Source organism: Chaetodon trifascialis, chromosome 9 (genome assembly GCF_039877785.1).
Source record: "Chaetodon trifascialis isolate fChaTrf1 chromosome 9, fChaTrf1.hap1, whole genome shotgun sequence".
Taxonomy (NCBI): domain Eukaryota; kingdom Metazoa; phylum Chordata; class Actinopteri; order Chaetodontiformes; family Chaetodontidae; genus Chaetodon; species Chaetodon trifascialis.
In genome coordinates this window covers 20,644,549-20,672,302 of record NC_092064.1, presented here as the reverse complement: position 1 = coordinate 20,672,302, position 27,754 = coordinate 20,644,549, and the positions used below count along the sequence as shown (strand labels likewise).

Below are 27,754 nucleotides of genomic sequence, written 5' to 3'. Positions count from 1 at the left end.
AAAAGAGACAGCACATGAATCAGGGAATACATGACAGGCCCCAAACAATGAAGCTTTTATTTATGGTGATCGATTAAACTACATAAAGCTTGACTTTTCTGCAAAAGTTTCTGCAATATAAATCTGTATTTTGGAAAAGATACATGTTACAATTCAGGCTGTTTTACATATTTACATGTACAGAAGATTTACAATAGTTACAAGTTCAGGAAGTGATTGAAACAAAGATCAGTTCATGCTTAGATGTGTGGTATCACATAGCTATTTTTCCCTGAGTGCAGATGCAAAGCTTCGTCTGCTCGAGAGTCCCGATAGTCCCGTCCTTCCTGCTGGGTGCTCCGTCCGCTACCGTCATACTACGCTTTGTGTAGCTCAACAGTTGTGGTTGTCGTTTGGGCTGGAGCAGCGGGCTTGATGGATGGCGTTATCGCCACACTGAGCGAGCCATTTGTTTCCTTTGGCTGGGCATGGCAACACTAAAAAGATGACTCACACTGGACAATCACATTAAAAGCAGGGCCGCGCTTCCCTTTGGGTCTCACCATCAGCAGCACACACAAATTAATTTCAGCTTGCCTCTGTAACATCACAGATATAAATCCTAAAGGGGGGGGGGGGGGGGTATTTATATATACACCTCTGGCTGGCATCAAGTGTGTTTGATATTTCTGGCTGTCCCAATCATTGAGTGGACAGAGAGAAAAATGGCATTTATGCCACCAATGCAGGGTCTGATTCATCGTGTTGACATTAACTGGTGACAAATAAGATACAGAATAGACACTTGGCCCTTCTGCTTCGCCCATGGATGACAGATGAGACTACCTCCCAGGTGACTGTAATTCTTTATATTATCCAATTCATTATGACTTATTCTATTTACACAAAGTGCCACAGGCTTCAGACACAGAGCTTTTTCTCTTTTGCAGCTCAGCTGTATTGTATTTTCTTGTACGTAACGTAATAGTTTCACTTGCCATCAGATGCTACTTGTGCGAGTTTCCATGCTAACCCACACGCTGTAAAGAAGCTGCCAATCCCACCCTCTTGCCTTCACAATCAGCATCTTCATAGTTGCCGTTACTGGCGAAGCACCTAATCACATGGCCTGAGTCTCATTAACAAAGCGCACATCAGGCTGCGGTCACTTTCACACTACATGGTCTACTTCACCTGCTACAGCCGTGCTGTAGTCTTAATTATTACATTGCACATCACTTACACTCAAAAAATATGTTTGAAAAAAAGTTACAAATTTCACACCAACAGTTGTTATGTAGCAGGGTGCTGAAAGCAGTGGCTCTGGCAGTGGGTATGAAGTTTTCTAACCGACCGGGGAGTTAATGAATGTGACAGATCCCACTGCCGCGCCATCCCGCCCACACAGGGGCCCGTCGGTAATTAAGCAAATCTCTGTTCTTCCACTGTGTTTGTTCTGCACAGTCTTTGCCTTGAAACTTGGACAGTATGCCTGATATTTATTGGACGCTGAGCAGAAGTCTTCATCTTTATCCCGTTGCAGAGTCCAGCAGCCAGGCAGCTCCCATACTGGTCCCACGTGGTCCCTGTAGGCAGGTCGCTGATGCTGTGACTGAACTCGTTTGTCTGGGTCACCGGTGTGTCAAAGGGTCTCTTTAACAGCTGAAAAAATCCCCCTGTGGTTTAAGCAGCCGGCTCGTCCTACTCACACATTAGTCTCCAACCCCTGCAGGCGGTCCATCCTCTGCATGTTGCGCTCGATGGTGGCCTGGCACGTGATTGGTTCGGCACACTCGGCGAGGAACCACCCCCTCTCCCCGTCACGCAGACGCTCACCTTCATACCAGCCTGAGAGGAGAAATTGTATCGATACGTGAAAACTGAAGCTTGTGCTGCGTCCCTTTGTGCGACTGCTGACTCTCTGCTTTTGATGCTCAGCGCTGTCTGTTCTTTAAGCCAGTTGCCATGGTCACCAAAAGGAAAATGACCTTTGGCCTCTGCATGTTTGCGCAGATATAAAACCACATCTTCAAACAGGGATAAAATCTATTGTGTGAGAGAGATAGGTGTTGAAAAGGAGAGGGTATGAGTGCATGATGAAAGGATGCAGTTAAAACAGGTGGGAAATGAGAGGAATACTAAAGAGGGGGAGTAAAAAGGCAGGAGAGGCACTGAGTGTTAACGCACCGTCTTCCACAGTCTGCGAGACCAGCACCACATCAGCCACCTGCAGGGACAACTCGTCTGGCTGCTTGGCTGTGTAAGTCCTAATCACCTCTACCTGCATGGCGTCTGAAACAACAAGCAGAATGAAACACTTCAGTTACACTGGCCTAATTTAAACATCTGAATTAACAAGACAATTGTTTTGAAATCAGTGTGAGAAAAAAAATACATCAAACCACCACAAGGTGGTGCCACAGGCTAAAAGTAGAGGTCAGTGTGTGCCTGTGGGAACTTACTGGTTCTGTCCTGACACTTCTTGTTGTTGACATTCTGGCCCAGAGCACTGATCCATCGAGCACGCTCATTCCTAAAAGCACACATAACAGCACATGAACAAGTTATTAAACTGCTCTGACACAAGGAATTCTGAACACCAACGCTGAGTTTTAGCAACTTCTTGACGGTGCTGTGGAAGCTGCTCACCTCCTAAACTGTGGGTGAAGGAGTTTAATTGTTTTGATTTTGCATTACAGATGTGGCGCATACTTTGTCACAGCTGTTTCAGAGAGCAGCTACAAAGGCCTGAATCGATTTAAGCTAAACGACATGATAGCGGGCTTGCACGCACACTAGCTCACAAGCTAGTGAGGCAAATAGGATACTTTAGTTGCCCAGCAAGTTTTGCCTTCCCTCCCTCCCTTCTGTCCCCCGTCAATGAGAGAGCAGAGGTGTGTTTTCAGTGGAAGAGAATGAGCACAAAGGCTGATTCTCAGGAGGGGACAGACCTGCTTTTGCTTTCTCTCTCGTGTATTTCATGGGGAAAACAAGAAGGTGGAGTCGCAGGTCAGATTCCAAGAAACTCTATCTCTCATTTCACCTGTTCTCCTACTGAAAGGAGGCGAGGGTTTAGAGAGGGGGTTCAGGACCGAACCAGAGGGGGCTATTGAGGCCCTCTGTGACTCAGCAGATGGGTACGACATGCACAGGCAGTCAGTGTGGACGCTCTTCATGAGGGCCTCACATGGACCTCAAACGGGCAAGTCCCATGAGTCAGACCTCATTATTGTGTTCCCATTGAACACAACATGCTGGTTTGATCCTTTTCAGGATACACAAGCTGGAAAAATCGAGGGATCACGTCATCCTTCAAAAACTAACTGGACTGTGTGAAATCACCATTAACTTTTAGAACCATTACTGTGGATCAAATCAGTAACTTAAAGGCCGTCGCAGAGCAGCCACAGCAAGCCAATAAGCGTGACCTTTGAGGTGAATGAAAGATTTTATAATCGCTGCCTATCAGGTCAATCAAATCTCTCTGGTGCTTTCTGTACGTTCAACAACGCAGCTGACATTTAAATATTTCCTGGGTTCATAGTCCAGATGGGACATAATCACTGACTAGTACAGTGACACCAATCATTTTCTTATTTCCATGTTCATATTTGGTGTCTGTTTCAAACTTTCCTGCACTGCTGCTGACAACATTTCTTATTATCATTATATCTTTTCCTTTTTGCACTGTCATGTGCTGCGTATTGGCACTGTCATGGTTAGCATGACATGGCGGACATGTTTATCATGTTCACAGTCTTAGTTTCGCATATTAGTGCGCAAACTTTTGCTAATCAGCACTAAACACAAAGTACTGCTGAGGCTCAGGCTGATGGTGCTAGATGAGAAGTCAGGTGATAACACAAGTTACTATACAGGTTATTGCAATTCACCCTGAGGGGGATGTGAATGTTTGTACTGAATTTCATGGCAAACTCAAATAGTTGTTGTCACAACCCTGAATGTCAACCTGCTAGTAGTGGACTGACTGACCAACATAGCCATCCATAGAACCGTGTTGCCCGCGCAGAAGGAAAAAAAAGGAAAATAAAGAACATTGTTGAAAGGCAACATCATATCCACATTAGTCACTGATGATTAAGAGCAGTAAATCTTTGTGGTTTTACATTTTAAGCTTATAATTGTCCAAAGCACACAACAAGAAAAAAAGGAAAAAAGGTGGAGGAGGTAAAAGAGGAGGAGGCGTCACTTACTGAAACACATATACTAACTATTGTACACACACTTTAATAGACATTTAGCATGTTATCTCTAAAGCCAGTCAGGAGGTGGTATTCTCTGGTGGTGACAGTCACTGATCAGTTTGGGGATCAATCCGCCACTGTGACTTTTCTAATCTGTCCTGCATGCTTTACAGGCCGACAGACGGAACATCCCACGAGGAAAATACCTTCGTGGCTGCTCTGTGGGAAAGGCAGCTGCTAGTCCTCGCAGTTGGCAGCTGGACACACATGGCGACAGTCAGATACATGTGCACATACATGATCGCACCATCCTGACAGGTCGCTTTCTCATGCTGAAACAGCTGAAATACTTTATCAAAACTATTAACGTGCACGTCGAGCGCAGACAGGCATGTTTTCGAGAGGCGCTCAATGGTTATCAGGGGAACGTGAGGCACATACCAAACGTGGTTCAGGTAAAAAAAAGCCTGTGAGAGCGCGCTTACATGCAGGCGTGTGAATACTGCGTATGCACAAACAGCAGGTGCTTGCCCTATTCCCCTCTGGATGGCTACAGGCCTGTGCAGGATCAGTCGATTCATGGTAGTAAAGCTCCCTCTGCCTTTCACCGTTCATCGTATCGTGCAAGAGAATGCCAAGAATCATAAATCTATTGTCAGGTTTTTGTTTCACCTCTGAAAAGTGAGGAGGCCTCGCTGCTGCACTGCAAAACCTCTTTCACACAAGCAGATAAAGAGCGATGACAGCCTCTTTCTAACCGTCTCTCCTGGGCCAACTTAAAATCACCACCAGACCTCTGTTTTTCATCTCCCCCTCTCCTCCTAACCCTCTCTGCTCCCTCCCATCAATTTGTTTACTCTCAACCAAGTCCCTCCCTTGTTTCCACTTAACCACAGGTCGGGTACAAGTCCTACTCGACCGTCAAAAAAAACCCAACATCCCTCTGGCCGGAGCTGTCCGGCCAGGGAAACTCCCAGCAGAGGGAACGATTCCCATCAGCAAGTTTCCTGTTATCATATAAATGAAAGCAGACGTAGTGAGAAAGTAAAAAACAATAACAGAAACGAAATCAGAGTAAAAAAAAGAAGCAAAAACTACGCCAAAGAGTGCAACAGAAGTCCAGACTCCCTCCTCCGGTTGGGGCTGTTGCGTAACCGGCGCTGCTTTGTGTTATAGCTGCATATCTGACTAACAGACCTATTTTGCTGCAGACTTCTGTAGCTGCTCTGTTCCACTAGTAGAGGAGCGCTATTCACCGAGTCTGGACAGGCCACGGCATCAGGGTCATGGGGAAGGCGCGCTGGCATGCGCACACCAAACAAAAGGACACAGAGAATAAGAAGAGAATCAGCAACAATGCCAGAGAGCCTGTGGCCTGTGGAGAGAGCAGCCACACAGGCTTCCTTGTGCCATCCCCAGTCCAGCTGTCTGTCTGAATTCCTGTCGCGTTATGTCACTGCTGGGGTCAGAGATCCAGCTGCTGTATGTGTGCTTCTTAAGACCCCACACAGCGACGCACAGACACAGGTAAGGCATCGGCTTCAGGGGTCAGCAGGTAGAGGACAAGTGGCACTGAAAGCAGAAACGCCCACACTGACCGACATGAGAAAAATCTGTTTCTACCACTTTCATTTCCACAAAACAAAAAACACAGACCCGCCTGCAGTGAGAATGTGTGGAATTTCACATTGGAGCCCGACTTCAGCAGCTTTTAAATTCACTGATGGAGTGAGCAATACATGCAAGGGTGTGCAATACAGCCACTCGTTCTTCAGTAAAGTATACTGATCTTTTGTGAAAAATGATGTACCTATATACCAAATTCCACCTCCAATACTATTATCTGGGTCATGTGATCGTCTGGTTGTTGCTACAATGTAGATGAGGCCATACCTGTGCTGTCTGTTTTTATAGCTCTGACAAAGACCAACAGCAGTCGAAACATTAAATCATCTGATCCACTACACTGAAGGCTTTTTAATATTTCCTGCGTCATTTGTTCCATTTCCTGGATCGCCTTCGTGTTTGATCTGCTCTGACACTCATTAACAGACATATCATGCACAAAGTAGGTCTGCATTTTTATGGTCTTTACCCTTTCCCTTTCAAATCGTGACAGCAAGTGACAGCTTAGCTGACTTCCTTATCCACTCAGCAGCTCCCTCCCCGGGCTTTCCTAACCACTCGTTCCAGCTTCTAAACAGTGAGCACTTGCTGCCTTTTTTTTGTTTTTTTCTAAATGTAGTACAGAAATGATTTTTCTGATTGGAAATAATTTGAGTTTTGGACCATTAGTCAAACAACAACAAGCTATTTACTTATACAAAAATAATCGCCCTCAATCACGACCTACTAGAAGTGTGTGGCGTGTATTTATCTGCCCTCATTATGTTGCTGTGGTCAGGAGATTTCTGGGTGTCAACCTTTGGGCAGTAGGTGTACAGCTTGGGACTTTCTAGGAAGGCAGCTACCAGGTGCCAGACCATAAGCAGCACGTATTCAAGGTGAAGCTACAAAAACGCTAACACAGCACTGAAGACTGTTACCAACAATTCCTGCATAGTATAACCTCGAAATTCAACAGCTACACACTCTACAATTTTTCATGATTTTCTGGCATTTTATCGACCAAACATTTAATTTACGTTAAAAAGAATAAACATTATTGATTAATCAGTGAGAATAATTGTTAGTTGCAGCCCTGCCTGTTGCTCCATCAAAATAAGGAATTTGCAGACATCAGAGTACTTGTGTTCGGCATTTTACTATTTTCTGACATCTTCTAGATTTAACAATTAATCAAACCGAGAAGTAGTTTAACCATTAATGAAAATAATCATCCCATCTCTCCACTCTTTCCCCGAGAAAGCCTCAGTACTCGTTATTGTCCTCTCTGCTTCATTTAACTCTGATAGGAGACCAAAATAGGCTGACTAATGTAACACCACTTCCATGTGTCATGTTGGGTTAGATCACTAAACCGGGATGAATGGCCTGAGGAAGAGGAAGTTTTTCTCCGGTCATCACAAACAAAGAGCAGACACTGGCTGCTGTCTAAAAGATGAGACACGGGACTGTGAGGAAGAGTCGGGGGCGGAGGGACAGTCGTGGGAAACAGCCCACTTAACAATGGCCCGCTGCTAGGCAGCAGCTGAAACAATGCCTAGCAACCACTGTAACAATGGCTCTTTGCCGGGGTCTCCTCTCCTCCGCTCATTCAGCACTACAGCGAGTGGAGCGCTGCACCCTTCTTACACACACAGACCATTACAACTAAGCCAAGGGCCCCAAATCCAAGCTATTAACAGAGGGAGTCTAGGGGCTTTCCACAACAACACACACTGCACAGAGGGGGCAGTTAGATGAGGAGACCCCTTCATGTACACATACATGAGCTCAGTGGGCAGCATTTTTAAGACAAGTCACTGATTCCCTCCTACACAAGACCCCAACAGTCACTTTACAGTATTACTGCAGTCACTCTGTCAGCGTTCCACTTACGCCACATTTCCACTAGTGCGGCTCGACTCGACTCGACTCTACTCTACCCGGTTGTTTTGTGTTTCCATTAGGGATAGTACCTGGTACCCGATACTATTTTTAGTATCTGCTCTGGCGAGGTTCCAAGCGAGTAGAAGCGATACTATATGTGTGACGTCAACAGCCTGTCGGCCACTGATTGGCCGGAGAGTGTCGTCACTGGTCTGCGACGTCGGAAAAACAATCCTGCTCCCTCCATTGTAACGCCGGGCAACAGCAACCGCTGACTTTATTCTTTATTCTCACTCGAGGGAAATGGCTGCCCGAAGCCTTTTCTGGGTTTCTTCTCTTGCTTTGTGTGTGACAAAAAGCCACAAACCGAGCAGCAAATACAACATCGCCTCGATGTCCTCCATTGTTTGTCGTCTCCGTTTGCGTCGCGTACAAATTGATGTCATGGCAGTTTCCTGCAGCCGTGGTATGACGACCCCGCCTACGTTGAGGAGGTACTATGAAGTACTCAATTGTAATGGAAACTCAACCAAACCAAGTAGAGTAGAGTAGAACCGAGTCGAGTAGAGCTGGAACTGTGTAATGGAAATGCGCCATTAGTAACAGCATGAGGACGAATATAAGAGGTTCACACTGCTATTCTGCAAGAAATCTAGCTTTAATTCTCAGCAGCAACAGGGAACAACAAATGGTGCAGTGGTGATGTCCAGTAGTTCAGTGGTTCCCCTGCAAGGATCAGTGGGCTGACAGAGTTAGAAGACGATTTGCTGGATATAAAAATCATTTCAAACAAACTTTTGCTACATATACCGTACTTCGGACCTTTCTTTCATCCTTTTTTCCTTGTGAAATTCCACAGTTTCACACACTCAGGCCTCTAAAAAATATCCCAGTGAAACAATGACACACAGCCTTTCATGAGGGATCACAGGAGGACAGAGATCACAGGGACCGGTGGCGGAGAACCACTGCAGTAAGTGATGTGGAGGAGTGTTCACGAAATGCAGCTGCATCTTGATTCGCGTTTGACGCAGGAAAGCTCTCAAGCTTTCACATGTTTGTTTTCCTTCAAATGCTTCTTTGACATGTTTGTGTTGGCTGTCACCATCTACTGAGCCTCATTGTACTAGCACTTTGATGTAAGGTTAACATGTTAAAATCATCACAATAGGCGCTTGTGGAACAGATGCCAAAAAAAAAAAAAAGGTAGAAAAAGGCGTTAAAAGGGCCCAGAGCCATCTGAAGGCAGTGTTTTGTACAGTGGAGCTGAAAACCACACCTTCTGTAATGACAATACAGAGGGAGGCTCTCTGACTACACAGGAATGAGGAGGAACGGGCCCCGTGCATATGAAAACACTCCTTAACAAAGCCTTGAACCACAGCAAATAATTACAGTGAAAACTGAGTGTGTGTACGTGTGCGCACATGGCCTGCAAATCCACGCTGACTCGAACAAATAAACCCTGCATGAAGCCCAATATATGACAGATCCCCTTTGTTTGTGCGGGTTATATAATCTATCTCAACAACCTCGCTTTTCACTCTGTTTACTGTACAAAGAGAGATGGAATCAGGGGGGTTTGGTCTGAACTTTACCCACACAGGAACAGGCAAGGAACTTCAAATCTTTTATGTGTAGGTCAGATGTGTGAGCCATCACTCACGCTGCGCATGCAGCAAGTTTCAGCTACAACCAGCAGACTTTAAACAAAGAGGGTTGCTTTCCCCGGAATAGACGGCCGGGCGGGAAGACGCTCTGTCAACAAAACAATTATCTGGTGCAGTCGGACTGTGTGAGAGCACGACTGCAGACAGTGTGACTGTGTAACAGACTAATAAATTTCATTTCCGAGGTCTTATAAACAACCAGCAGTAAGGCTCAGGCTTTATCTTGAGAATAGATGTAACTAAATATCCCTGTGACCAGTAACGGTCCAGAAAGAGACTGAGAAACAAGAGCTAAGGAGAGAGGGGGAATGGGATTTTCTTACCTCGAGGTAAAAAGCATGTCAGAGCACATAAAGGAAAGATAAGGGAGTAGGAGTCTATTTCAGGGAGAAGAGTCTGGCCTGATCTACTTTTTATCGACGAGCATTCAGCCATAAGAAGAAAATCATAAGAAACGGATTCACTGTTTAACAAAGCATCAAGCCTAACGACTGGCCTATTTATATGTACGTAAAGGTGGTGCAGGGTTAATATGAGAGGAACGTCGTGTCAGCAGGACAGCAAATCTGTAACTGGAACGCAAGCGAAACAAAAAAAGTAGCACAGTGAAGAGGGACAAAGGTCACAAAAAAACTGCACTCACAGCAGCTCCGTCCCCAGGATCATGGGCACCTTTTCGCCCGAGTGATTGCTACGGAAACGCAGACGGAAAAGGTGGTTGGCGCCGGCCTGCCGTGAGCTCAGCATGCTGGAGGTGCTTCTGACCGGTGACAGGTTGAGATCCTCGGGCTGGCAGGAACCCACCCAGATCTGGTCCCTGAGAGCGTAGTCTATCACAGCGTAGCTCTCCTCACTGAAAGAGAGAGGGAGCTTTAATGAGAACCACCCACCAGATATGAAAAACCAAACTTCAAGATAAAGCTGTAACAGGGTTTACTTTAAGTTACATATAAATATCACTTTCAGCAGGTTGGTACTCAAACATGAACATGAATTCAGCTGCTTTTCACAGCTTTTTTCAACTTTCCTCACAAACATGTAGACAGACATCCGGATCATTTAACAGACGATTGCTCCTCATTTTGAATTTTTGGATGCTTTGTGCTCCTCTGTTCCCAAATGGTTGCTGTGGTCGTCTGCTGAAAACCCCAATCCACAAGTGGTGTATTGTGCCCTTCAGCCCCAAATCCTACAGTCTGTATTCCAGTTTCTGCCCTGACATGGTACGCCAGCCACCAACTGGAGCTTTAATACTATGCTGTTGTTGCTTTGTTTTTCCAGTATTACATTAAATCATCTTACTGGCTCATTTAGATTTGACAATAATATAAACACACGCAACGCTGAAAAAAAAACAAAAACAAAATAATTCTGCTGAAATAATAGGAAACAAGAAACATTTCATCTGAAGCACATAATACGACTTTTTTTAACATCGTGTTTCCACCACTCCACCACCCCTCCCTCCCTCTGACACATCAGATTTAAGCTCATTGTTTTCAGCAGGGATCTGGTTTCATTGTAGCTCGGCTATTGAACCCCTGAGAGGCTCGAGGCTGTGCAGTTAATCAAGCTCACCTGGATTAATAAATCAGCTTTCACATTACGTCTGAGATTCTGTGCCAGTCAAAGGTCCAAACATTCAGCTGTCTGCATGTCCTCACACTAAATCAGCTGCCCCTGGTTTCTTTAGTGTGTGCCTACATTTCCCATGAGCACCCTTTACCTGAGCACGACCCCCACGCGCAGTTGGTTAGAAACATCTGGAGCTGATTGTGAGTGAAAGTGCGTGTGTGTGTGTGTGCGTGTGTGTTCATCATGCTCTGTGTTCAGCCCATATGTGTTTTATCAACCTGAGACTGAGACAGCAGCAATGCTGAGGAGCTACTGGACAGGAAACCAGCTTCTTGTGAGCCAGCATGTCCATTAGTGCTCACATTCATGCTGAACACACACACACACACAAACAAGACTCTCTGGGGTCATGACTGGTTGGAGAATCCACTGTCACGGTTGGGAGGCTCTCAACAAGGTTCAACTGTTACGCATCAACCACTATTGTTCACCAATCAATCACTTTAAAGCATGTCGCCCACAAGCACTTGAGACCTCTTGGTGGAGGAGAAAGACGGCACAGGGAGATAGTAATCAGACGAAAGCAGAGGGGTGGGCAGAAACCGAGCACGGACATAGAAATGTAAGACAGGAGAGTGTTTGCACCAAAACTGCATCCATCTGAAACCACACGCGGCTCAGCATGCTGGCTGACCGCACTGACCCGAAGCTTAACAGAAAAGGAAAATATACTTATTTGCCTTCTTGCCGAGAGTTAAAAGAGAAGATTCATACCACTGGCGGGCAGGAGTTACCTTAGCCCAGCTAGAAGACTGGGAAGAGGGGAGCAGCTAGCCAGGCCCTAGTGTCTCCCTGTAAAACCACAGCTTGACATTTTTATCAAAGGGGATGATAAATGTAGAAAATAATGGATTATAACAAATCAGGTATTCTGAATGGATTATATTCACAGTTTAAGGGTGCTTTAAGGGGTAAAATAAGCCTTAACATTGCCCCACAACAACAAAAATGTCACCTAATTTCAACCTTCAAAGGGCCTTAATTTGTCATTGAAACAGTTTTTGGTCAGGTAGTTTTGTTTTTACCCTTTAAAAACACCTTAATCCCTTAAAAACACTTTGAAATATTAATTGGGGTGAACCTCTAATTTAGTACCTGAATTTAAAAGGTACAAATTAAGGGGCACATGTACTGTTATCACCTTATATCACAAAAAAACAAAACAAAACAAAAAAAAAACTTTAAACCAAACATACAGTCCCTTTAAAAATTAAATGAATTTGAACTGAACTGAACTGTTTGGAACATGAATCCCTTAAAATCCAATAAATTTCAGTAAAACAAAATCCTGATGATCGCAGATGAATTCCTTCCGAATTTAGGGGTTTCATCAGCATTTTGGCTCCTGGTTGGCCTACAGGTAAAATGCCTGGAATTCCATTAACATGACAGTGGGCGACAGGATGGGTGGGGAATCTGCGTGTTTGTGGGGTGAGTTTTCTCATGTGTGCAGGGAGGAGGGTAAGCACTGCGGGATTATTGCTAAACAGAGGAATGAAGGTGGGTAATAGTTGAGACATGCTATGTCAAAATGTGAGCGAGAGACATTAAAAGCTGAAACAATGAGGAGAAATCCGATCTACCGTTTGGCCATCTCACGAGCTACTTCACACAGAAACAAACACACAAACCCGCTGGAATGAAGATCAGTCTGCCGGTAGAGATAACGCAGGCATCTCCCTCATGTCATCACAGCTACTACCTAACCAGTGTACAAACCGTTCTTCAACAGAGGGCCAGACTTAACACAAATCCTCAGAGAGATGCTGAGATAAGACTCCAAGTCAAGCATGACAACACACACACAGACACACACAGACACACACACAGTAAGAGCATAATGTTCTGGTGCAAAGTAGGAGTGTTGAGACTATAGTATAGTCAAACAAACAGAGGAAAGCTAGAACAGAAAGTGTTGGGATTAGAGACTTGCACGAACATACGCCAAAAAAACCCACAAGGTCATGACTCCCGAAAAGAAAGGAAAAATGACAGAGCGAAGAAAAAAAACAAGAGAAGAGAGAGAGATGTAAATCTCAACCTCAATAATACAGAATGTTTCGATGATGCCAGGCATCGCACAGGAAAAAGGGGGGAAGTGAAGATGAGAGAGGAGCCAGCTGGTGTGGACTCAGTGTTATGTAAGTGTTCCTGTGAACCAGAGTGCAGCAGATCAACACTCTCCCCGCTGCGTGACAATAGCCCAGTCTGACATGGGGTTGGTTTCCAATAACCAGCTCCATTTAGGATCCAGCTCAAAGCTGATAAAATAAGCAGATTTATTGAGCCGGGTGTCTAACAGATCTCTTATTGACATGTCAAACTTTGAGTTCCTGTTTGTATATAACCATTAAAAAGCTACAACAATTATTTTCATTGTGTGATAACCTCAGAATTATTTTTTTTTAATTGTTTTGGTCTGTTAAAAGTCAGAAAAAAAGTCTTTGAGACATTTGATGTTTAATAGTGGTGATAGCAGAACTAGAGAATCGGTGGCTTTGGTGCTTAAAAGCTGAACCGATGCAGACTTGATAAGAGATCTGAAAGAATTAAATTTTATGGATACTAGACCAGTTTTCAGTTAAATACAAAGACAGCACTAACCTCGTGGATTCCCAATCAGCTAACACAGGATGGCACATCTGCAGTCTCTTTATTCTGAATGTTAAAAAATATGGGCCTAGAAAACTGAACACATTCTCAGGGCATAGGTGTGTTTTCTCTCTACCATGTAAGTGCTGTGACCTTTCCATGTACGTTTATGAAAAAGGAGGAGCAGAAGTGAGGATTCAAGCACATGCCGTTATTGCATTTGGCAACATAAGTGCGGCTAGCTCATTGTAAGTTATCCCCCCACAAACCCTGAGTCGTGATGGTAAGAGAAAGAGATATGAAAGCATTATGTCTGGGAGGGTTTGTGACCTGGCTGTGCCTGGCTAGCCCTCGCGTACCCCTGGTGTGTTTTTGTTTTGATTATTGCAGATGGAGTGCAGTCGAGTAGCGTGCCACAGCAGGGCTCCAGCGCTCCGCGCGGTACAAACCAATATTATAACAGCTTCTTCCATTCAAGCGCACACGCACGCACAAATACGCGCTCTGATTCCGGAGCACTCCCTTTCCCAAATCCCTCTTCCAAACACAGGCCTGACACCACGCACTGCTGGAGTCTGCCGTCCTGGATCAGATTCCCTGAAAAATATCATATGGTATGTTTCCTTTCCTTTTTTTTTAATGATTCTTAGGAATTTTTAGTCTGCGAGTGGCGGTAAAATCAGTTCCAGACGCAGAGGGAGATGAACGGGAAGGGATTTTTTTTGGCAAAAATAGACAGACCTACGTGCACGCACCCACACTACACACACGCGCAAATGAAAACCATATCATTTCCAGGAAGTCCTCTTTATGGCTCCCTTCATGGTTTTGCCTAAAACTAGAGGAAGCAGAGGAAGGGAGAGCAGACTCACTACCAGTCTGACAATAAGCAGGGCTGCTCGCTCCAGATGATTCATGGCAGCAAGACATGTTGAAACCTCGACAACTTTCAGAAAAACAGGCTCAGGTTCATAATGCCAAGCCGCAGCAGGTTCAGGTAACTGCACCTGTTCAGCTTAATAAACACACCCATAAAGCATGGAAGATCAGTCTGCTTGTACAGTGGGTCTCGGGCTGTCAATCCCGCTTTTTACTTCTTAAAAATTGTCCTCAACCCTGCTGATGAAGACCCCACACATAGCTGAGCCATGATCCGTTTTTTGCTGATCCGAAATCAATCTGATCGTTGATTCAAAACCGTGATATGATCCGAACCATACGTTTTCTGATCAGCTGCACCCCTAGTCTTTCCTGTATTTCAGTTTTGCTTTTATTTCAGCAGGGACAAGTTAAAACACGAGAATGGAGAATGCTGAATGACACGCCCTGTGCTCAGGGTCATGGTCATATATGGTTCATACACTCACACACAGCTCTGTCACTGCTAAGGGTTTTGGTTACACTTTCTCCGTCAACATGTCAGAACAGGTGAGTTATGAGCAAAGCCTGCACACCGAGGCCACACTCGCACCTGCTAAATCATAGGCTCACCTCTTCTTCCTGGTGACGATGAAGACGTCATTGAAGAGGAAGAAATAGACCTGGTGCCGTGAAGTACGCTTGAGGAAGATGCCGCTGTCCTCCACAAACGCGGTCAGCTCGCCTCTCTTTACCATCCACCTGGAGGATGAGACCAGTGGGAAAGGCTGGAGGAAGAGAAGAAGGAGAATGCCATAAACAGGAAAGGGCAATAAATCTAACCACATCACGTATTTTCTGCCTGTAGTGTTGGTGCTGTCGGGAAATGCTAAATCACAATTTGTGTGTGCATGTGTGAACAGCTGGCTATGCCGACTGAGAATATGTTCTCTCGACATCTGTGGATCCCAAATGTGGCAGCTGCAGAGAGGATCCATACCACTCTGAATATGAAGCTACAGCCAGTAGCTGCTTAGCTTAGCTCAGCATAAAGATTGGAAATATGGGGAAACAGCTAGCATGGCTCTGTCCAAAGTCAGGATATCCACCCAATGTTAGCAGCTCTTCTGGTGATTTTTTTGGACAGTGTGACACCAGGTTGTTTTACATTTAAGACTAAACAAAAGAAGCCCTGTGGCATGTTTTGCATTGCGTGCATCCTTAAGGTCTAAAACATGTGTTGAATGTATTTCCTGTCTCAAAGCTAACCGTCTTCTTCTTTCCTGCATTTGCTGGCAAACTTCTGCATATCTTGCCACCTTTTGGTCAATGAAATAACGACTCGGCTGGGAGGAACATGTTTTGAATCACCCCTGAAAATGTGCACAAAACAGGGATCCACTCACAAAACTCCATTGTGCTACTGGAGGTCAAAAACTCCACAGGTTGCATTTAATTAGCAAGCTTTCGATGTGTGGATAGCCGAATTTTGTGACCTTTACACAGAGCCAGGCTGTTTCTCGTCTTTATACTAAGCTAATCTACCCTAACTCTAACCTGATGAGCGTTACCGATCCTCTCATCTAACTCTCAGCAAGAAAGCGAATAAGCGCACATCCCAAGATGTTGAACCATTACTTATAGTTAGTTGCTATGTTCTTTTTAAAAGAAAATACTATCCAGGATGCAAGTGTGTAACAATTTGACATATTTCACACAACGTCCATACCTTGATCTTAAACTCCAGTTGAGAGTTGATGGTATACATCATTTCTGTTCGTTCCATCGTGCGAGCTCCTTCGTTGCACTTTCTTACGACCTGCTCACACACACAAACGCACACACAAACACTGAGTCTGTTAATCACGCTGTATGGACAAAGGACCTTTTGCTTTTCATCTTGCATCAATTAATTCTAAAGTACCTGCATGCTATTGATTGATGTGCTGAAATTCATCGAGCATAACAAGTGAAATTTGCTTTTGCAGCCTAATCCTACTCTCATATGTCAGAGGCAAGTCTCCTAAGGCATAGCATCCCTATACCAACATGTACAGATATATTATGTATAGATGAAAGTGAAAATTTAAGAAAGCATAGAAGCATAAAATCCAGAATGAGTGTGTGTAACATTTCCGGTTGACCCACGCACCTTGCTGACTCCCTGTAAAGCCTTCTTAGACTCTTCATATTGTGCCGAGTCTTTAGGCGTCTTCTGACAAATTGTCTGTAACACAGTCAGTGAGAGCACAAATCAGTTACACTAATTTCTAATGTAAAAAAAAAACACACATAAGATAGATTCATGCACAAAAACCCACAACAATTCATTGCACACATCGCATAAGATATTGATGCCTGAAGAAAGCTGTGGGAAGAAGTGAATTGAAACTAAACTTTCTCAGGATCCAAAAGCCTCTGAATGTACGAGCATAAACCCCACAGTCCCTTGGGAGACACTGACAGAAGATGGGAGAGAGGAGGATGAAAGTGGAGCAAGAGGGAGGAAGAGAGGGAGGAACAGCGGGGACAGAATAATGTGGTGCCAAAGGAAGTATAAAACCGAAGAGGAACAAAAACATTACAAGGAAGAAGGAGGAGTTCGATCAGTTAAGATTATTAAGGAATCATCTACGGTCACACAAACATCTCTGAGGTTACAATGCATTCTACACATAATGAGCCGGGGCAGCAAGAATAAACAAACTGTTACGCAAGAGCGAAAGTCTTAGAATTCCTAAGCTCCTGCTACTGTATGTCTTGAATGCACTCACATCCATGAGCAGGGGCAGGCGAGTGATCCTCTGCATGGGCAGGATGAGGAAGGAGATCATGGGGAGGTTCCTGCAGTCTGGGTGGCCCTCTATCCTGGTCAGCACCTCCTTAAAAACTGGATTCTTAGACCTGCATGAGAGATCGGAGGCAGATTGGGTGTTCAGAAAGAGAGAGAGGAAAAAATGAGACAAAAATGTGACACTCCCTGGTTCAGAGGGTCAGAACAGTCATGTTGGATCAAATCCATGAGAGGTATGATAACAGCATCTGGTTTGTGTATGTTTGCTCGGTCACTCACACCAGCCTCTGCAGGGTTCTCTGCTGGTAGACCTCATTGGAGCAGTATGTGACGTAGGGGTCAAAGTTAGACTGAGCATGCTTGCAAACGATGTCGCTGATGTCATCGATCACAATGTTCTGTTGGTGTCTTTCCTCCAATTCCTTAAAGAACCTAAATACAGGAGAAATGCAGGTTAGTATGTCAGGCATTCATACCATACATGGTAACAGCTTGAGTCAGAAGCATCAAATCATGAGTCATCCCACACGGGGGAAAATATAGGATACAGATACAGATACAAAGTCAGGAAGGCAGGAAGCACTGCCAACACCTTTCGTCTAAACCCGCTGCAAGATCACAAAAGAGGAACTCCCCGCCTCTTAAAATAGACATAGCCTACCATTAACCATAACACAGAGGCTTTTCCTCTTCCTGAGCACCACCAGATGGCCGGTTCAACGGCACGCCACATGGCCAACCTCCGGAGAATAAGCGTTTTAGCATGCAGGATCCAAGGTGACAAACAGGAAGCTGTAGCACAGACACAGGACGCTGACCTTGACTGCTTGGACCAGGTTTGAGCTCATCTGCAAAAGCACCTCTGGTGCCCTTACCCAGCCCCTATCTACTCCACACACACTGTGCTATGACTATCTATGGGAAGCAATGCCTCTTGTGACTGAGTAGCCTTATATCCAGGCCTGACCCTGTAGTCTTTGAACTATACCCTTTCTACTGAGGGTTTGACTACACAGGATAGCAGAAAACACGAAGGCCAATGTCCTAAAGGTGTATTCGGGCTTTAACAGGTCAAGGCTGCTCAAGTTCAGACTGTGCTCCCTCCTGGGGCAAAAATTGCTGACCCCAGTAACAGCGTGGTGTCATGACGGAAGAGGTCAAGGCAGTGGAGTTCAATCAGGCTGACAGAAAAAGGGATATGCCCAAAGTTACGCTGCTAACCAAGAATAATAAATAAAAATGAAAGAGTACTTCCAAAATGTACCAGCCTTCAGAGACATGCTCCCTCCCTATCACAGTATGTTATTGCAATAATGAAATATGTTATGGTAATGATGGATGGTAATGAGGTATGTCATATCCCAAGGCTGCATGTAAAATACAATCAGCAACACACCTGCATTCAAAATAGTCAACATCCCTCCCACTCACTATCACACACAGACTCCATAGAGGCCTGCAGGTTCAGAGATATTTCTGCTATTTTCTTTTAGACTAAACTCAGAACATGACTATCTGTTGCACGTAAAACATCTTGTTTAACCCGTGCTGCAAGCCAATCTTTATCTGAAGAGTTACTGTCCCTGCGTCTCTCTGCCCTCCACTTTACTCCCTGGAGCTATGCAAGTCTAGGTATTCAGGTGGGGAGGGTAAACTATCACATAAACGAGTGCGGCCGGTGTATGGGAGTGAGATGGGCTAAAGCACGTCTGAACGTGGGAAGGAACTGTTGAGGAATTTACACGTTCCACCATTTATGCACAGTAGCAAAGAGGTGGAAATAGATGTACAAATACTGTCCATGTCAATCCACATGTACCTAATAGGCTGCAGAAAGTGAGCAGAAATATTTGCAGAAGCTGTTTTCTCATCCTGGTAACAGAGATAAATCAATGCACATGTAGATGGCATACTGTATGCAATGGGTCAGCCCCCTCCTCTGCAGGGCTACAATCCTGACATGGAATCCTTGAGCAAATGTCATGAACAGTTGCACAAGGATGGCTGTGAATGCTCTGCATGTATAGACACACACACACACACACACACACACACACACACACACACACACACACACACACACACACACACACACACACACACACACACACACACACACACACACACACACACACACACATCTTCACTACAACAACCACGATAAAGCAAAACTGAGCAGATGGCGTTGAAAAGGCTTTTCACACTTACATTTTCCAGCTCTGCGTTAACTCACAGCTAGGCAACAGAAAGACAAGTGTAACCTCATTTCACGCTTAGGTTTATTTACACTGAGCTTCCAGTAAGTCACCAGCTGAGGGCTCACACTGAGAAATTAGCACCCTGGGTATTCGGGGCACTCAATGCATTTGACCTGGCTATGCTGTTGTTAGACATCGAAATGTCACACTGCTTTGGTTCCAGCTGAGGTTTACGGTGTGATATCAACACCAGGTTTCTGAGAATAATCCTGAAAACTCTGCAACAACTTGCTGGCACAGCAGGCTCACTAAACTTGGGACTAAGGGAGGTAAAGTGTGAAAGGAATGTAAACCTTGGACTAATTGTGGAGTCTTTAGCAGGCTTGTCGACTGACATCACTGCAGCAATACCTTCTGCCATGTGAACACTTTCAGACCAGCGTTTAAGGCTGTTATCATGATGAACACTGACCTGAGAATATTCACACACTGGACACCCGTATCATAGTTGCACTCATTATAACATTATAATACTGAGTAGTGATCTCATAAAAAACATAAGAAACGATACCATGATTAAATGAAACAACACATATGAACCTAACAAGGAACATATGGGGTCTAAAATTCTCCTGTCAATCATTTGTAGTAATAATGGAGGCCGGTGAAACACGGTAATTGCTGAGGCAGCAGTTTTCATCAGTCTCAACTTTCATGGCCTCTCATGCATGAGTGTTTCCATCAGTTTATGGGATCCTTGGAAGTTCACGGTTACCTGGCCATGAACGTGATTAAATAGTCTACAGGCATTCACCATGAATCATGATGGACGGCTGAACTCAGAGGGCTCGTAGCAGCAAATTCTGGCCGTTGCACTTTCCTTACGCTAACCTATAAAAACAGGCAAAGAACTGACACATCCAGCGAGGAATGTTCGTGTCGATAGCGCAGCTATAATTAAGCTAAATTGTTCTTTGTTTCACTCAACTTGCACCTCGCTTCTTAGCAGGCTCTGTTTTCTGTCTATCAGCATGTTACCTCACATACACTCAGAACAGTCCTGCCTGCCCACGATCCCTTACACGCTGAAAACAAGTCTGACAGAAGCTAGAATATCAGACTGAAAGAATGGCATCACCACACAGTAAATAGTGTTTACAGACACACCTCACACCGAGTGTGTGCTCCCAATTGCTGTGCTGTCCAGTTAAATAGGAAAATGATCACGCTCATTAGCCAAAACCGGAAACCACAAACACTGATAAGACTTGTAGGGAATATGTAAGAGCGGGCTAAAAATATCAACCACCATGTAAAAAACAACACTTATGATAAGCCCTCGTCACTGGGAGTAGCAAGCATGAAAACACATAACAATATACATCTGATAATAATTCCACCAGCAAAGTTACACACTCACTTTTTGCTGGCCTCACAGACGTCGGTGATGTTGGAGAAGAGGTGGTGGTGTTCAGTCTTGGTCATGGCCTCGCTGAGCTCTGTGGAGTTCTTGAACATGCGGATCAGGATCTCCAGACTGTGCAGGTAAGAGTGCTCCGACGAGATCACCTCAAAAATGGCCTGATGAAGGAGAGGAGAGAGTGGAAGCCAAAAAAGTGAGGAGGAGAGACTGAAAAGAGGGGGCGGGTCATGTTTGTTTTCCCCACAATATTCAGTTTATTACATCCATTTGAGACTTGCTTCAGTCACCTCATTGGGTCCTGACTCACAGACTGCTCTGTCATGAACCTGCTTGATGTACCTGTTCTCTATAATCGCATTAGGAATGCTATTAAAAAACAATGCAAAGCACGCCTAAGCACACACCACTCATTTGTCTTGTCATTCTTCTGATGAACATAAATTCAGGTAAATATTTATTGGAACATCTGTCCTTCTCCTCCCCTTTACAATGCATCTGCTTTAAATATACAATGGTCCATGACGTACATTTCCTGCTGTGGTCCTTTAATGGCTTTTTTATTGGTCTGGACCGACAATGGACAGTCATACTCCCCCAGTGCTTGGTAACGCTCAACTTAGCGTGCATGAAGCCAAAACTGGATTTTGTGCACTCTGAAGAAAACAAAGTTAAAAATATGGTTCCCACCTCTTGTCTTTTGCGTTCCTCCTGACTCATCCGGTCAGACAGGCCACTTTTCTTTACCTAGACAGAAAACACAATTTATGAGGCAAAAATAAATTGGAAAAGAAAGTCATGAAAAGATTTCAAATACAGAGTCACACTTGTTTGACAACTGATTTTTTTCATGCTGGGGCCTTTGCATTTATAGCATGGGTGAGTGTGTCTATGTGTGTGTGTGCGTGCGAGCGACTGTTGTCCTCACACACAAAGAAAAGAGCACTTTGCATACCGCACTGAATACAGAGCCAATGAAGCTGCTGTAGAAAACAGGAACAGAATGAGATTCACTGAAGAAAGAGGCACAGGACGAGTGGAGGACATTTGTTGCATCCACAAAACTCTGAAGGTAAAATGGGCAGCTCTGTCGTACAGAAGGCGTGCTGTACGCTTGAAAGAAAAGCGCATGTGCATGTTGGTATGTGGCTGCCGAGAGTTGGTCCTCAGATATTTGAATTAGACTGAAACAAAGGAATCTTCTGGAATGGACTGGGTGTGGAGGGCTGTTGAATTAATGAGCTTGTGGCTTTGTCAAACTGAAGGTAAGGCTGGATTAAAAAAACATGCCTGCATCTCCAGTTTCACCAGAAAGAACCACTATGACCCTGGGCACATTCTCATTATACTTACCAAATCCCACATGCAGGCAGAAATCCTCAGAGGCCATCTTTCCTTACCTCTCCTAGCTTCTCACACTGTTTTGGTATAAAGGCTCACAGAGGCGATACCGCACCTGGAGGAGCCTTCCTCCTCTCTAGTATCTGCCCGGCAGCTCTCGGCAAACACTGAGAACAAACAAACCTGCCGCAGACCAAACATCTCTTGTGGTTCCTTCTTTCGTTTCCTTTCACACATACCTGTACACCCAGTTGATTATCTCTCTTGGTTTTTATTTCCCCTTGTGCCAAATGTTTAGCATTATGTCAGTAAATTCAGCTATCATAAGCTCCGTCATGCCAAATGAACTTTACCCCATTTCACAGTTTCGGTATCATTATTCAATAATAATGACTTATAAGTCCTTTCTAGAGTGAGAGGAGACTTGTTGGAACGACAAGTCCCACATGAAGAGAACTTGTATATCTGGTTCTTGGCTTAAACTTGAACCGAGTTAATTTCCGATCACACCGGTGCCAGCACTAACAAAATCTGAGAGCTGAGGAAGGACCCTGCAGTGTTACATCATGTGCTGTCTGGCCAAACACATTCAAGCTCACAGATCCACAGCTGTAAGGCAGCTGTGGTGGAAGAAGAGAATGACTTTGGGAGAGTCCTGGTCAGTCCGGTTAGGTCGGATTAAAATTAAAATGACCAGAGAAATGTTCTGAATGTTCTCAACTTTGAATCCAATTTCACTTTATTGGAGTCCGTGTGCGTATCATGCTCTGCCGAGCAGTTTCAGAACTAATCCTAATTGCCTCCATCTATGCCCTCGCCTGTTTTTCCTCGCACACACTCCCTCCTCAACAAGTAAACAAACAGATGAGAATGCCTAAGTAAAAAACTAAATTAGCTCATTCCCTTGCTTCCTGTGTATTCCTCTATCCCTCCAGTCCAATCCCTAACTATATTATGTAATGCAGTGCCACCGCACTTCTCTATAGAGGCAACATTTTAAGCATATTTGCAGTCTGACGAGTATGGAGAGATTGCCAACACGCTGGCATTAGGCCCAGCAGTGCTTCCAAGACTTCCTGTGGGTCTGGCTGACTGTCTGCCGCCCTGCCCACCCGTGTCCTAGACGAAATGCTCCTGTACTCCCTGATAAACAGAGTGAGGGGCAGATGAGGGCAGAAACAGTGGGAGGATGGGTATGGACTGTGGCCAAACTGGATATGACAGCATTCTTCAGAGCACAATCATTCCAAGGCTCCACAGGCACAGCACTAACTGTATACGTATGTGTGTCAGCGTGAGAGAAACAGTGAGGAAGATGTAAGAAGTATGTCTGACCACACTGAGCTGGCTCCAGGAGGTACGTATAGGTCTGTACTGCACCACGATGCCGTTATCGGGTTTGGGTTCTCTGGAATCGGCGTCCTCGTCAGAGTCATTATGTAAGGCCTTCTCCTGGTAGTTCTGGTACAGTTCCTCCTCTGAAACACATTTGTTTATTTGGACAGAAATATTCATCATGTTGAAGTTTGTTTGAGAGAGACAGAAGGGCGATGAAAACAGACACTACAAAAGTAAAAGTGTGGTGAAAACAAAGCACCTTCGCTGTCAAACGTCCGCTGAGTGGTCAAAACTCTCTTCTTATCTGGACTCTGTAAGAAAAACACAAGTTTAATGACATTACGGAAACAGGCACACACACATTGTTTAAATGAAACAGGCTCCCGTACCTAGGACACCTGTCCATGACCTGCCCGTGCCCTCTCGGGTGACCTCCTTCATTGACCCCTGTCTAATTACAGAACCACTGTGTTGTGGGCACGGTGTCACATTACGTCATGTCTCCCAACAACCACATTAATTGTTTCCTTGTAAGGCCTTGTCAGAACTGCTGCTGCTGCTGCTGCTAAGTTTGTTCCACAATACCCACTCTGTCCCCACCCCCCACATTACTGAAAAGTCAAATTTTTGTTCAGGATCGAGTAGAAAGCCACTGGATGGATTATGATTAACTGAGGGGAGAAATCTCGATCAGCTGCAGCAAAGGAAAAAGAAAGAAAATGCAATACCAAAGTTCACAGGGAAATTTAAAGGGATGTACATGTGCACCAATTGCCAATTTCAGCAACAGTTACACACCAGGGATTTGCTTTGCAGATGAAAACTAAAACTGATTTCTTCATTTATCTAAAACTCGTTGAAAAAAAGCCAGTCGGGTATGTTAGTACATACTCTACATGTACAAAATAGAAAAAGTCAGACCTTAAAACTAAGTCATAACCGGACTGTTTATAACTCATGAACAAAAAACATCAAACTACTAGAAGCTTTTTATAAACTGTGGAGAGATTTCAACCCTTTTTTTCTTGAGTGCATCCTAACACCTTCCTTTTGAACCCACCACTATCTTTTTTGAACTAACAGGTTTACCCACCTTGATTATCCCACTGCTGGTTTCTGTCCCAGGGCTAGAAGGCTTTGAAATCCCAGGGCTGGCCGGCTTGGGTGTCCCTGGACTCGCAGGCTTGGCTGTTCCAGGGCTTGTGAGGCTTCCACTGCCAGGACTGGCTGGGCTGACTGGTGAAGTGGGATTAGCCCCATCTAACCCTTTGAAGACAGGCTGGGACAACTGAAGGGCCTTTGGATCCACCGATGGGACCTCTAAGTCTACTCCGCTCACCACGGCCCTCCTGTAAGACGTACTCCTCAGTCCTCGTCTTAGTGCCCCCGGGCTCTCACTTTCCCCATCTGTCCCTTCACTGTGGCCCCCTCCGGTAGAAAAGTAGGTTCCTGATTCCACCATGCTGAGGGTTTTCAACGCCCTTTTGGAATGATCCAACCCCAGCAGCCCCACCAAACCTTGGCCATGCTGCCTAAAAGGAAGTGCCTTGTTCTGGTGGCTATCGGATGCTAAACCCTTAGGGATGAGCTGCTGGGTGCCCATCTTCAGGGCAGCGGCGCTGTGGGTGCTGAGGACGATGGAGGGAGAGATAGATGGGGAAAGCGAGGGAGAGGGTGAGGTGGAGGAGATGGAAGAAGAGGAAGAGGCATGTCTGGTGTCATGTGAGGAGGCAGGCGAGGATGAGGACTGTCTGAGGAGGGCCTGTCCCCTGTCTGCTGGCGACGGGGAGCGTGGGGTCGGGGGGTCTGAGGAGGTGAGGGAAGAGAGGGAGGGGATGCTGGAGGTGGAGCTGTGGGAGGGTGTGGGGGTGGGGGTACGCCGGGCTGGAGGAGAGGGGCTGGATGTGGATGAAAGTAAGGACAGTTCGTGGTAGTTATAGTCGTTGTTGTTGGGAGTGCGTGGAGGCAGGACGGGAGAGGAGCAGTTAAGAGGAGCAGATTCTGGTGAGAGTGAACTCGTCCCAAACGCCATCTGGTCTTTCTGTGAGCTCACACTGACCGGACCAGACATGCGTTTCTGAGGGTCCTGGAGACGCTTTTCAGACCAGACTGTCCCTCCATTGCTGGTTTTCCCCCTGTCACAGTCTCCATTATACACTCTGTTGTCCAGTGAAGTGGATTTGCCTTCCTCAGACCTAAATTTGGACAATGAGAAGAGTCCGTTGGAGAGGTGTCCGATGCTGATGCTTCGAACAACTCGGGATTTCTTGGAGGGTTTGTGCAGAATATGCTTCAACACCACCGTGTTCTTGCCCCAGCACGGCGGTGTGACCACCAGTCTCTCAGCAGGTTGGCTCAAGGTGAAGGATGACCTGTTGTCCTCCACAGAGAGTTCCGTCCTCATGTCCCCATTTATGTGGTAACTGTAGGGTCGTGGTTTTGGTTTGCTTGAATCCTGGGGTGTTTTGTCCGTGCGGCGTTTCCACAACGGGGTGATGTTTTTGTTGGACAGATCCACATCATTTCCAATATCCATGGTCCTTGAGTGTCTGTGTCCTCTTCACTATCTGTGTCCAAACCCACAGGTCACAGTGCAAACACTGCAGCCCTGTAGAAAACTGATCTCACTCCTGAAGGGTAAACAAAAGAGAGGGACACCAATCAGTGTGAAAGAGCTCAGAACAGTGTCCAAATTCCTAAAGTTTACTCATTAACAGGGATTCTGCCAGCTAAACTTCTGAAACACAGGAGTGAAAAAGTTGCGCAAATGCGCAAAAAAAGAAGCCAGACCAGCAAAGACATCTGATAATCCCTTTGTGTGTGTTTGCTGAGGTGAAATGGCCTTATTACAAGCACAAAGCTGACAGGAGGTTGTTAACTGTGAGCAATCACTGTAATATTCCAGAGGGGAAACAATGGTCCGTGGCAACAGTGACCTTAGAGACCAAGTTTTTATCTCCTGTCACTTAAAAATCCCAAACCTCTTCTGCTGGCGTGTATCCGCAAAAACATCACTATAAAAAGAGTTTCTCATTCAGCTGCAGAAGAAACTAGTTCTTCAGTAGGTTGACTGTTCAAACTGTTCAAACTGTTGGTCCAACTTACCTCTGATCAGTCAGATCTGCTGCAGAATGCGGTCATTGTACCTGCGCTCTGTGGCCGAAAAGCTGAAGCAAATGGGCTTAATCCAGCATGGTATCGGAAACAAGTGAAGTGAAGCTAAATTGGAGCCGCGGAGAGACTAAACTTTCTGTGAAGTGTGCGGTCCAGTGGAAATGCTGCCGCGATCGAGCGCGTCTGACGCGCCGCCGACTGCGCCAAAGACTTTCTATGAGGGGGAGGAGGAGGAGGAAGAGGTGGGAGGGGAACAGTAGTAAGAAGCAGCGGGATCACAGAAACTCACCTCCGATTTTACTGCTTTTCAGGCCGTGCTTGTCAAAGCGGAGGCGCGCATTTCATTTTGCATGTAATGTTTAATAGAGTTGCACAACAATAATCTCGTGTGTGTAATTGTCGGCTTATCATGGTATGTTATGGTATGTTAACTCTCACAGCGTGTCTATTGTTCAGGATTGTCTGAAAAAAAGTCAGTTTAAAATCACTTCAACACGTTTTGTAGACTCCTGAACAAACACAGCATTAAAGTCGGGCTGCTAAATTGACCCGTTACTGTTGTGCGCCATCGCGTGTTCAGTGGCGTAATTGCAACAGACTTTCACAGCAGTGAGAAGTAGATTTAAAAATGAAAAGAATCACGTCACTGATTTCTCAAAAATGCCCCCAAGAGGAATACAGCACTGTCTTTCGATGGTTTGTCCAGTCACGTCTCATCTACAGTAACCTCCTCCAGCCTGATGCTTTAAACTCCTCTCACATACAGTCTGTGTGTGCCTGTTCGCTCTGCAGTGACATCTGCAGATGCTTCTGAAAAGTATGGAGTAAACAGAGGATCTGGAAAAGATTTATAGTTCTTCATTCCCGATCCAATAAAAATCTGTGTTGTGCAACATGAGGCTGTGGTTGATACAAGCTTCACTGGAAATCGGACATTGAGAAACACTGTGTGACAAAAACATTTTCTCATTAGATCCACACATATAATATCCCTCTCCATGTTTTAATCCTACAGCAAACATCAATCACTCGGAAGAAATTTCCAAAGAAGATGCCAACTTTTATTACGGGTTTTACTGGGAGTAAACTGATCAGCTTGACATTCTCGTGCCCCACCG

The 27,754-nt window shown here is 45.2% G+C and overlaps 1 protein-coding gene across 1 annotated transcript; it reads right to left on the bottom strand.

Annotated features, from left to right (window-relative positions):
* Positions 1 to 28: 28 nt before the first annotated feature.
* On the bottom strand, positions 29 to 26,821 carry LOC139336051 (rho guanine nucleotide exchange factor 26-like). Its single transcript, XM_070969903.1, has 15 exons — positions 26,628 to 26,821; positions 24,616 to 26,152; positions 23,782 to 23,833; positions 23,520 to 23,662; positions 21,534 to 21,590; positions 20,844 to 21,004; positions 17,505 to 17,657; positions 17,206 to 17,335; positions 16,584 to 16,658; positions 16,161 to 16,250; positions 15,065 to 15,219; positions 9,990 to 10,199; positions 2,442 to 2,512; positions 2,167 to 2,271; positions 29 to 1,827 (listed from the first exon to the last, which is right to left on the bottom strand). The coding sequence occupies exons 2-15, from the start codon at positions 26,056 to 26,058 to the stop codon at positions 1,685 to 1,687; spliced, it is 2,988 nt and encodes a 995-aa protein (XP_070826004.1). The 5' UTR covers positions 26,059 to 26,152; positions 26,628 to 26,821; the 3' UTR covers positions 29 to 1,684.
* Between the last annotated feature and the right edge of the window lie 933 nt (positions 26,822 to 27,754).

Excerpts from the sequence above, each read along its gene's own strand:
- LOC139336051 (XM_070969903.1), bottom strand. The coding sequence starts at position 26,058 with ATGGATATTGGAAATGATGTGGATCTGTCCAACAAAAACATCACCCCG. Across the intron at positions 23,834-24,615 it reads CCAGCAGTGGGATAATCAAG|AGTCCAGATAAGAAGAGAGT; the intron begins GTGGGTAAACCT and ends TTTTTCTTACAG. Across the intron at positions 2,513-9,989 it reads ATCCTGGGGACGGAGCTGCT|GAATGAGCGTGCTCGATGGA; the intron begins GTGAGTGCAGTT and ends GTGTGCTTTTAG.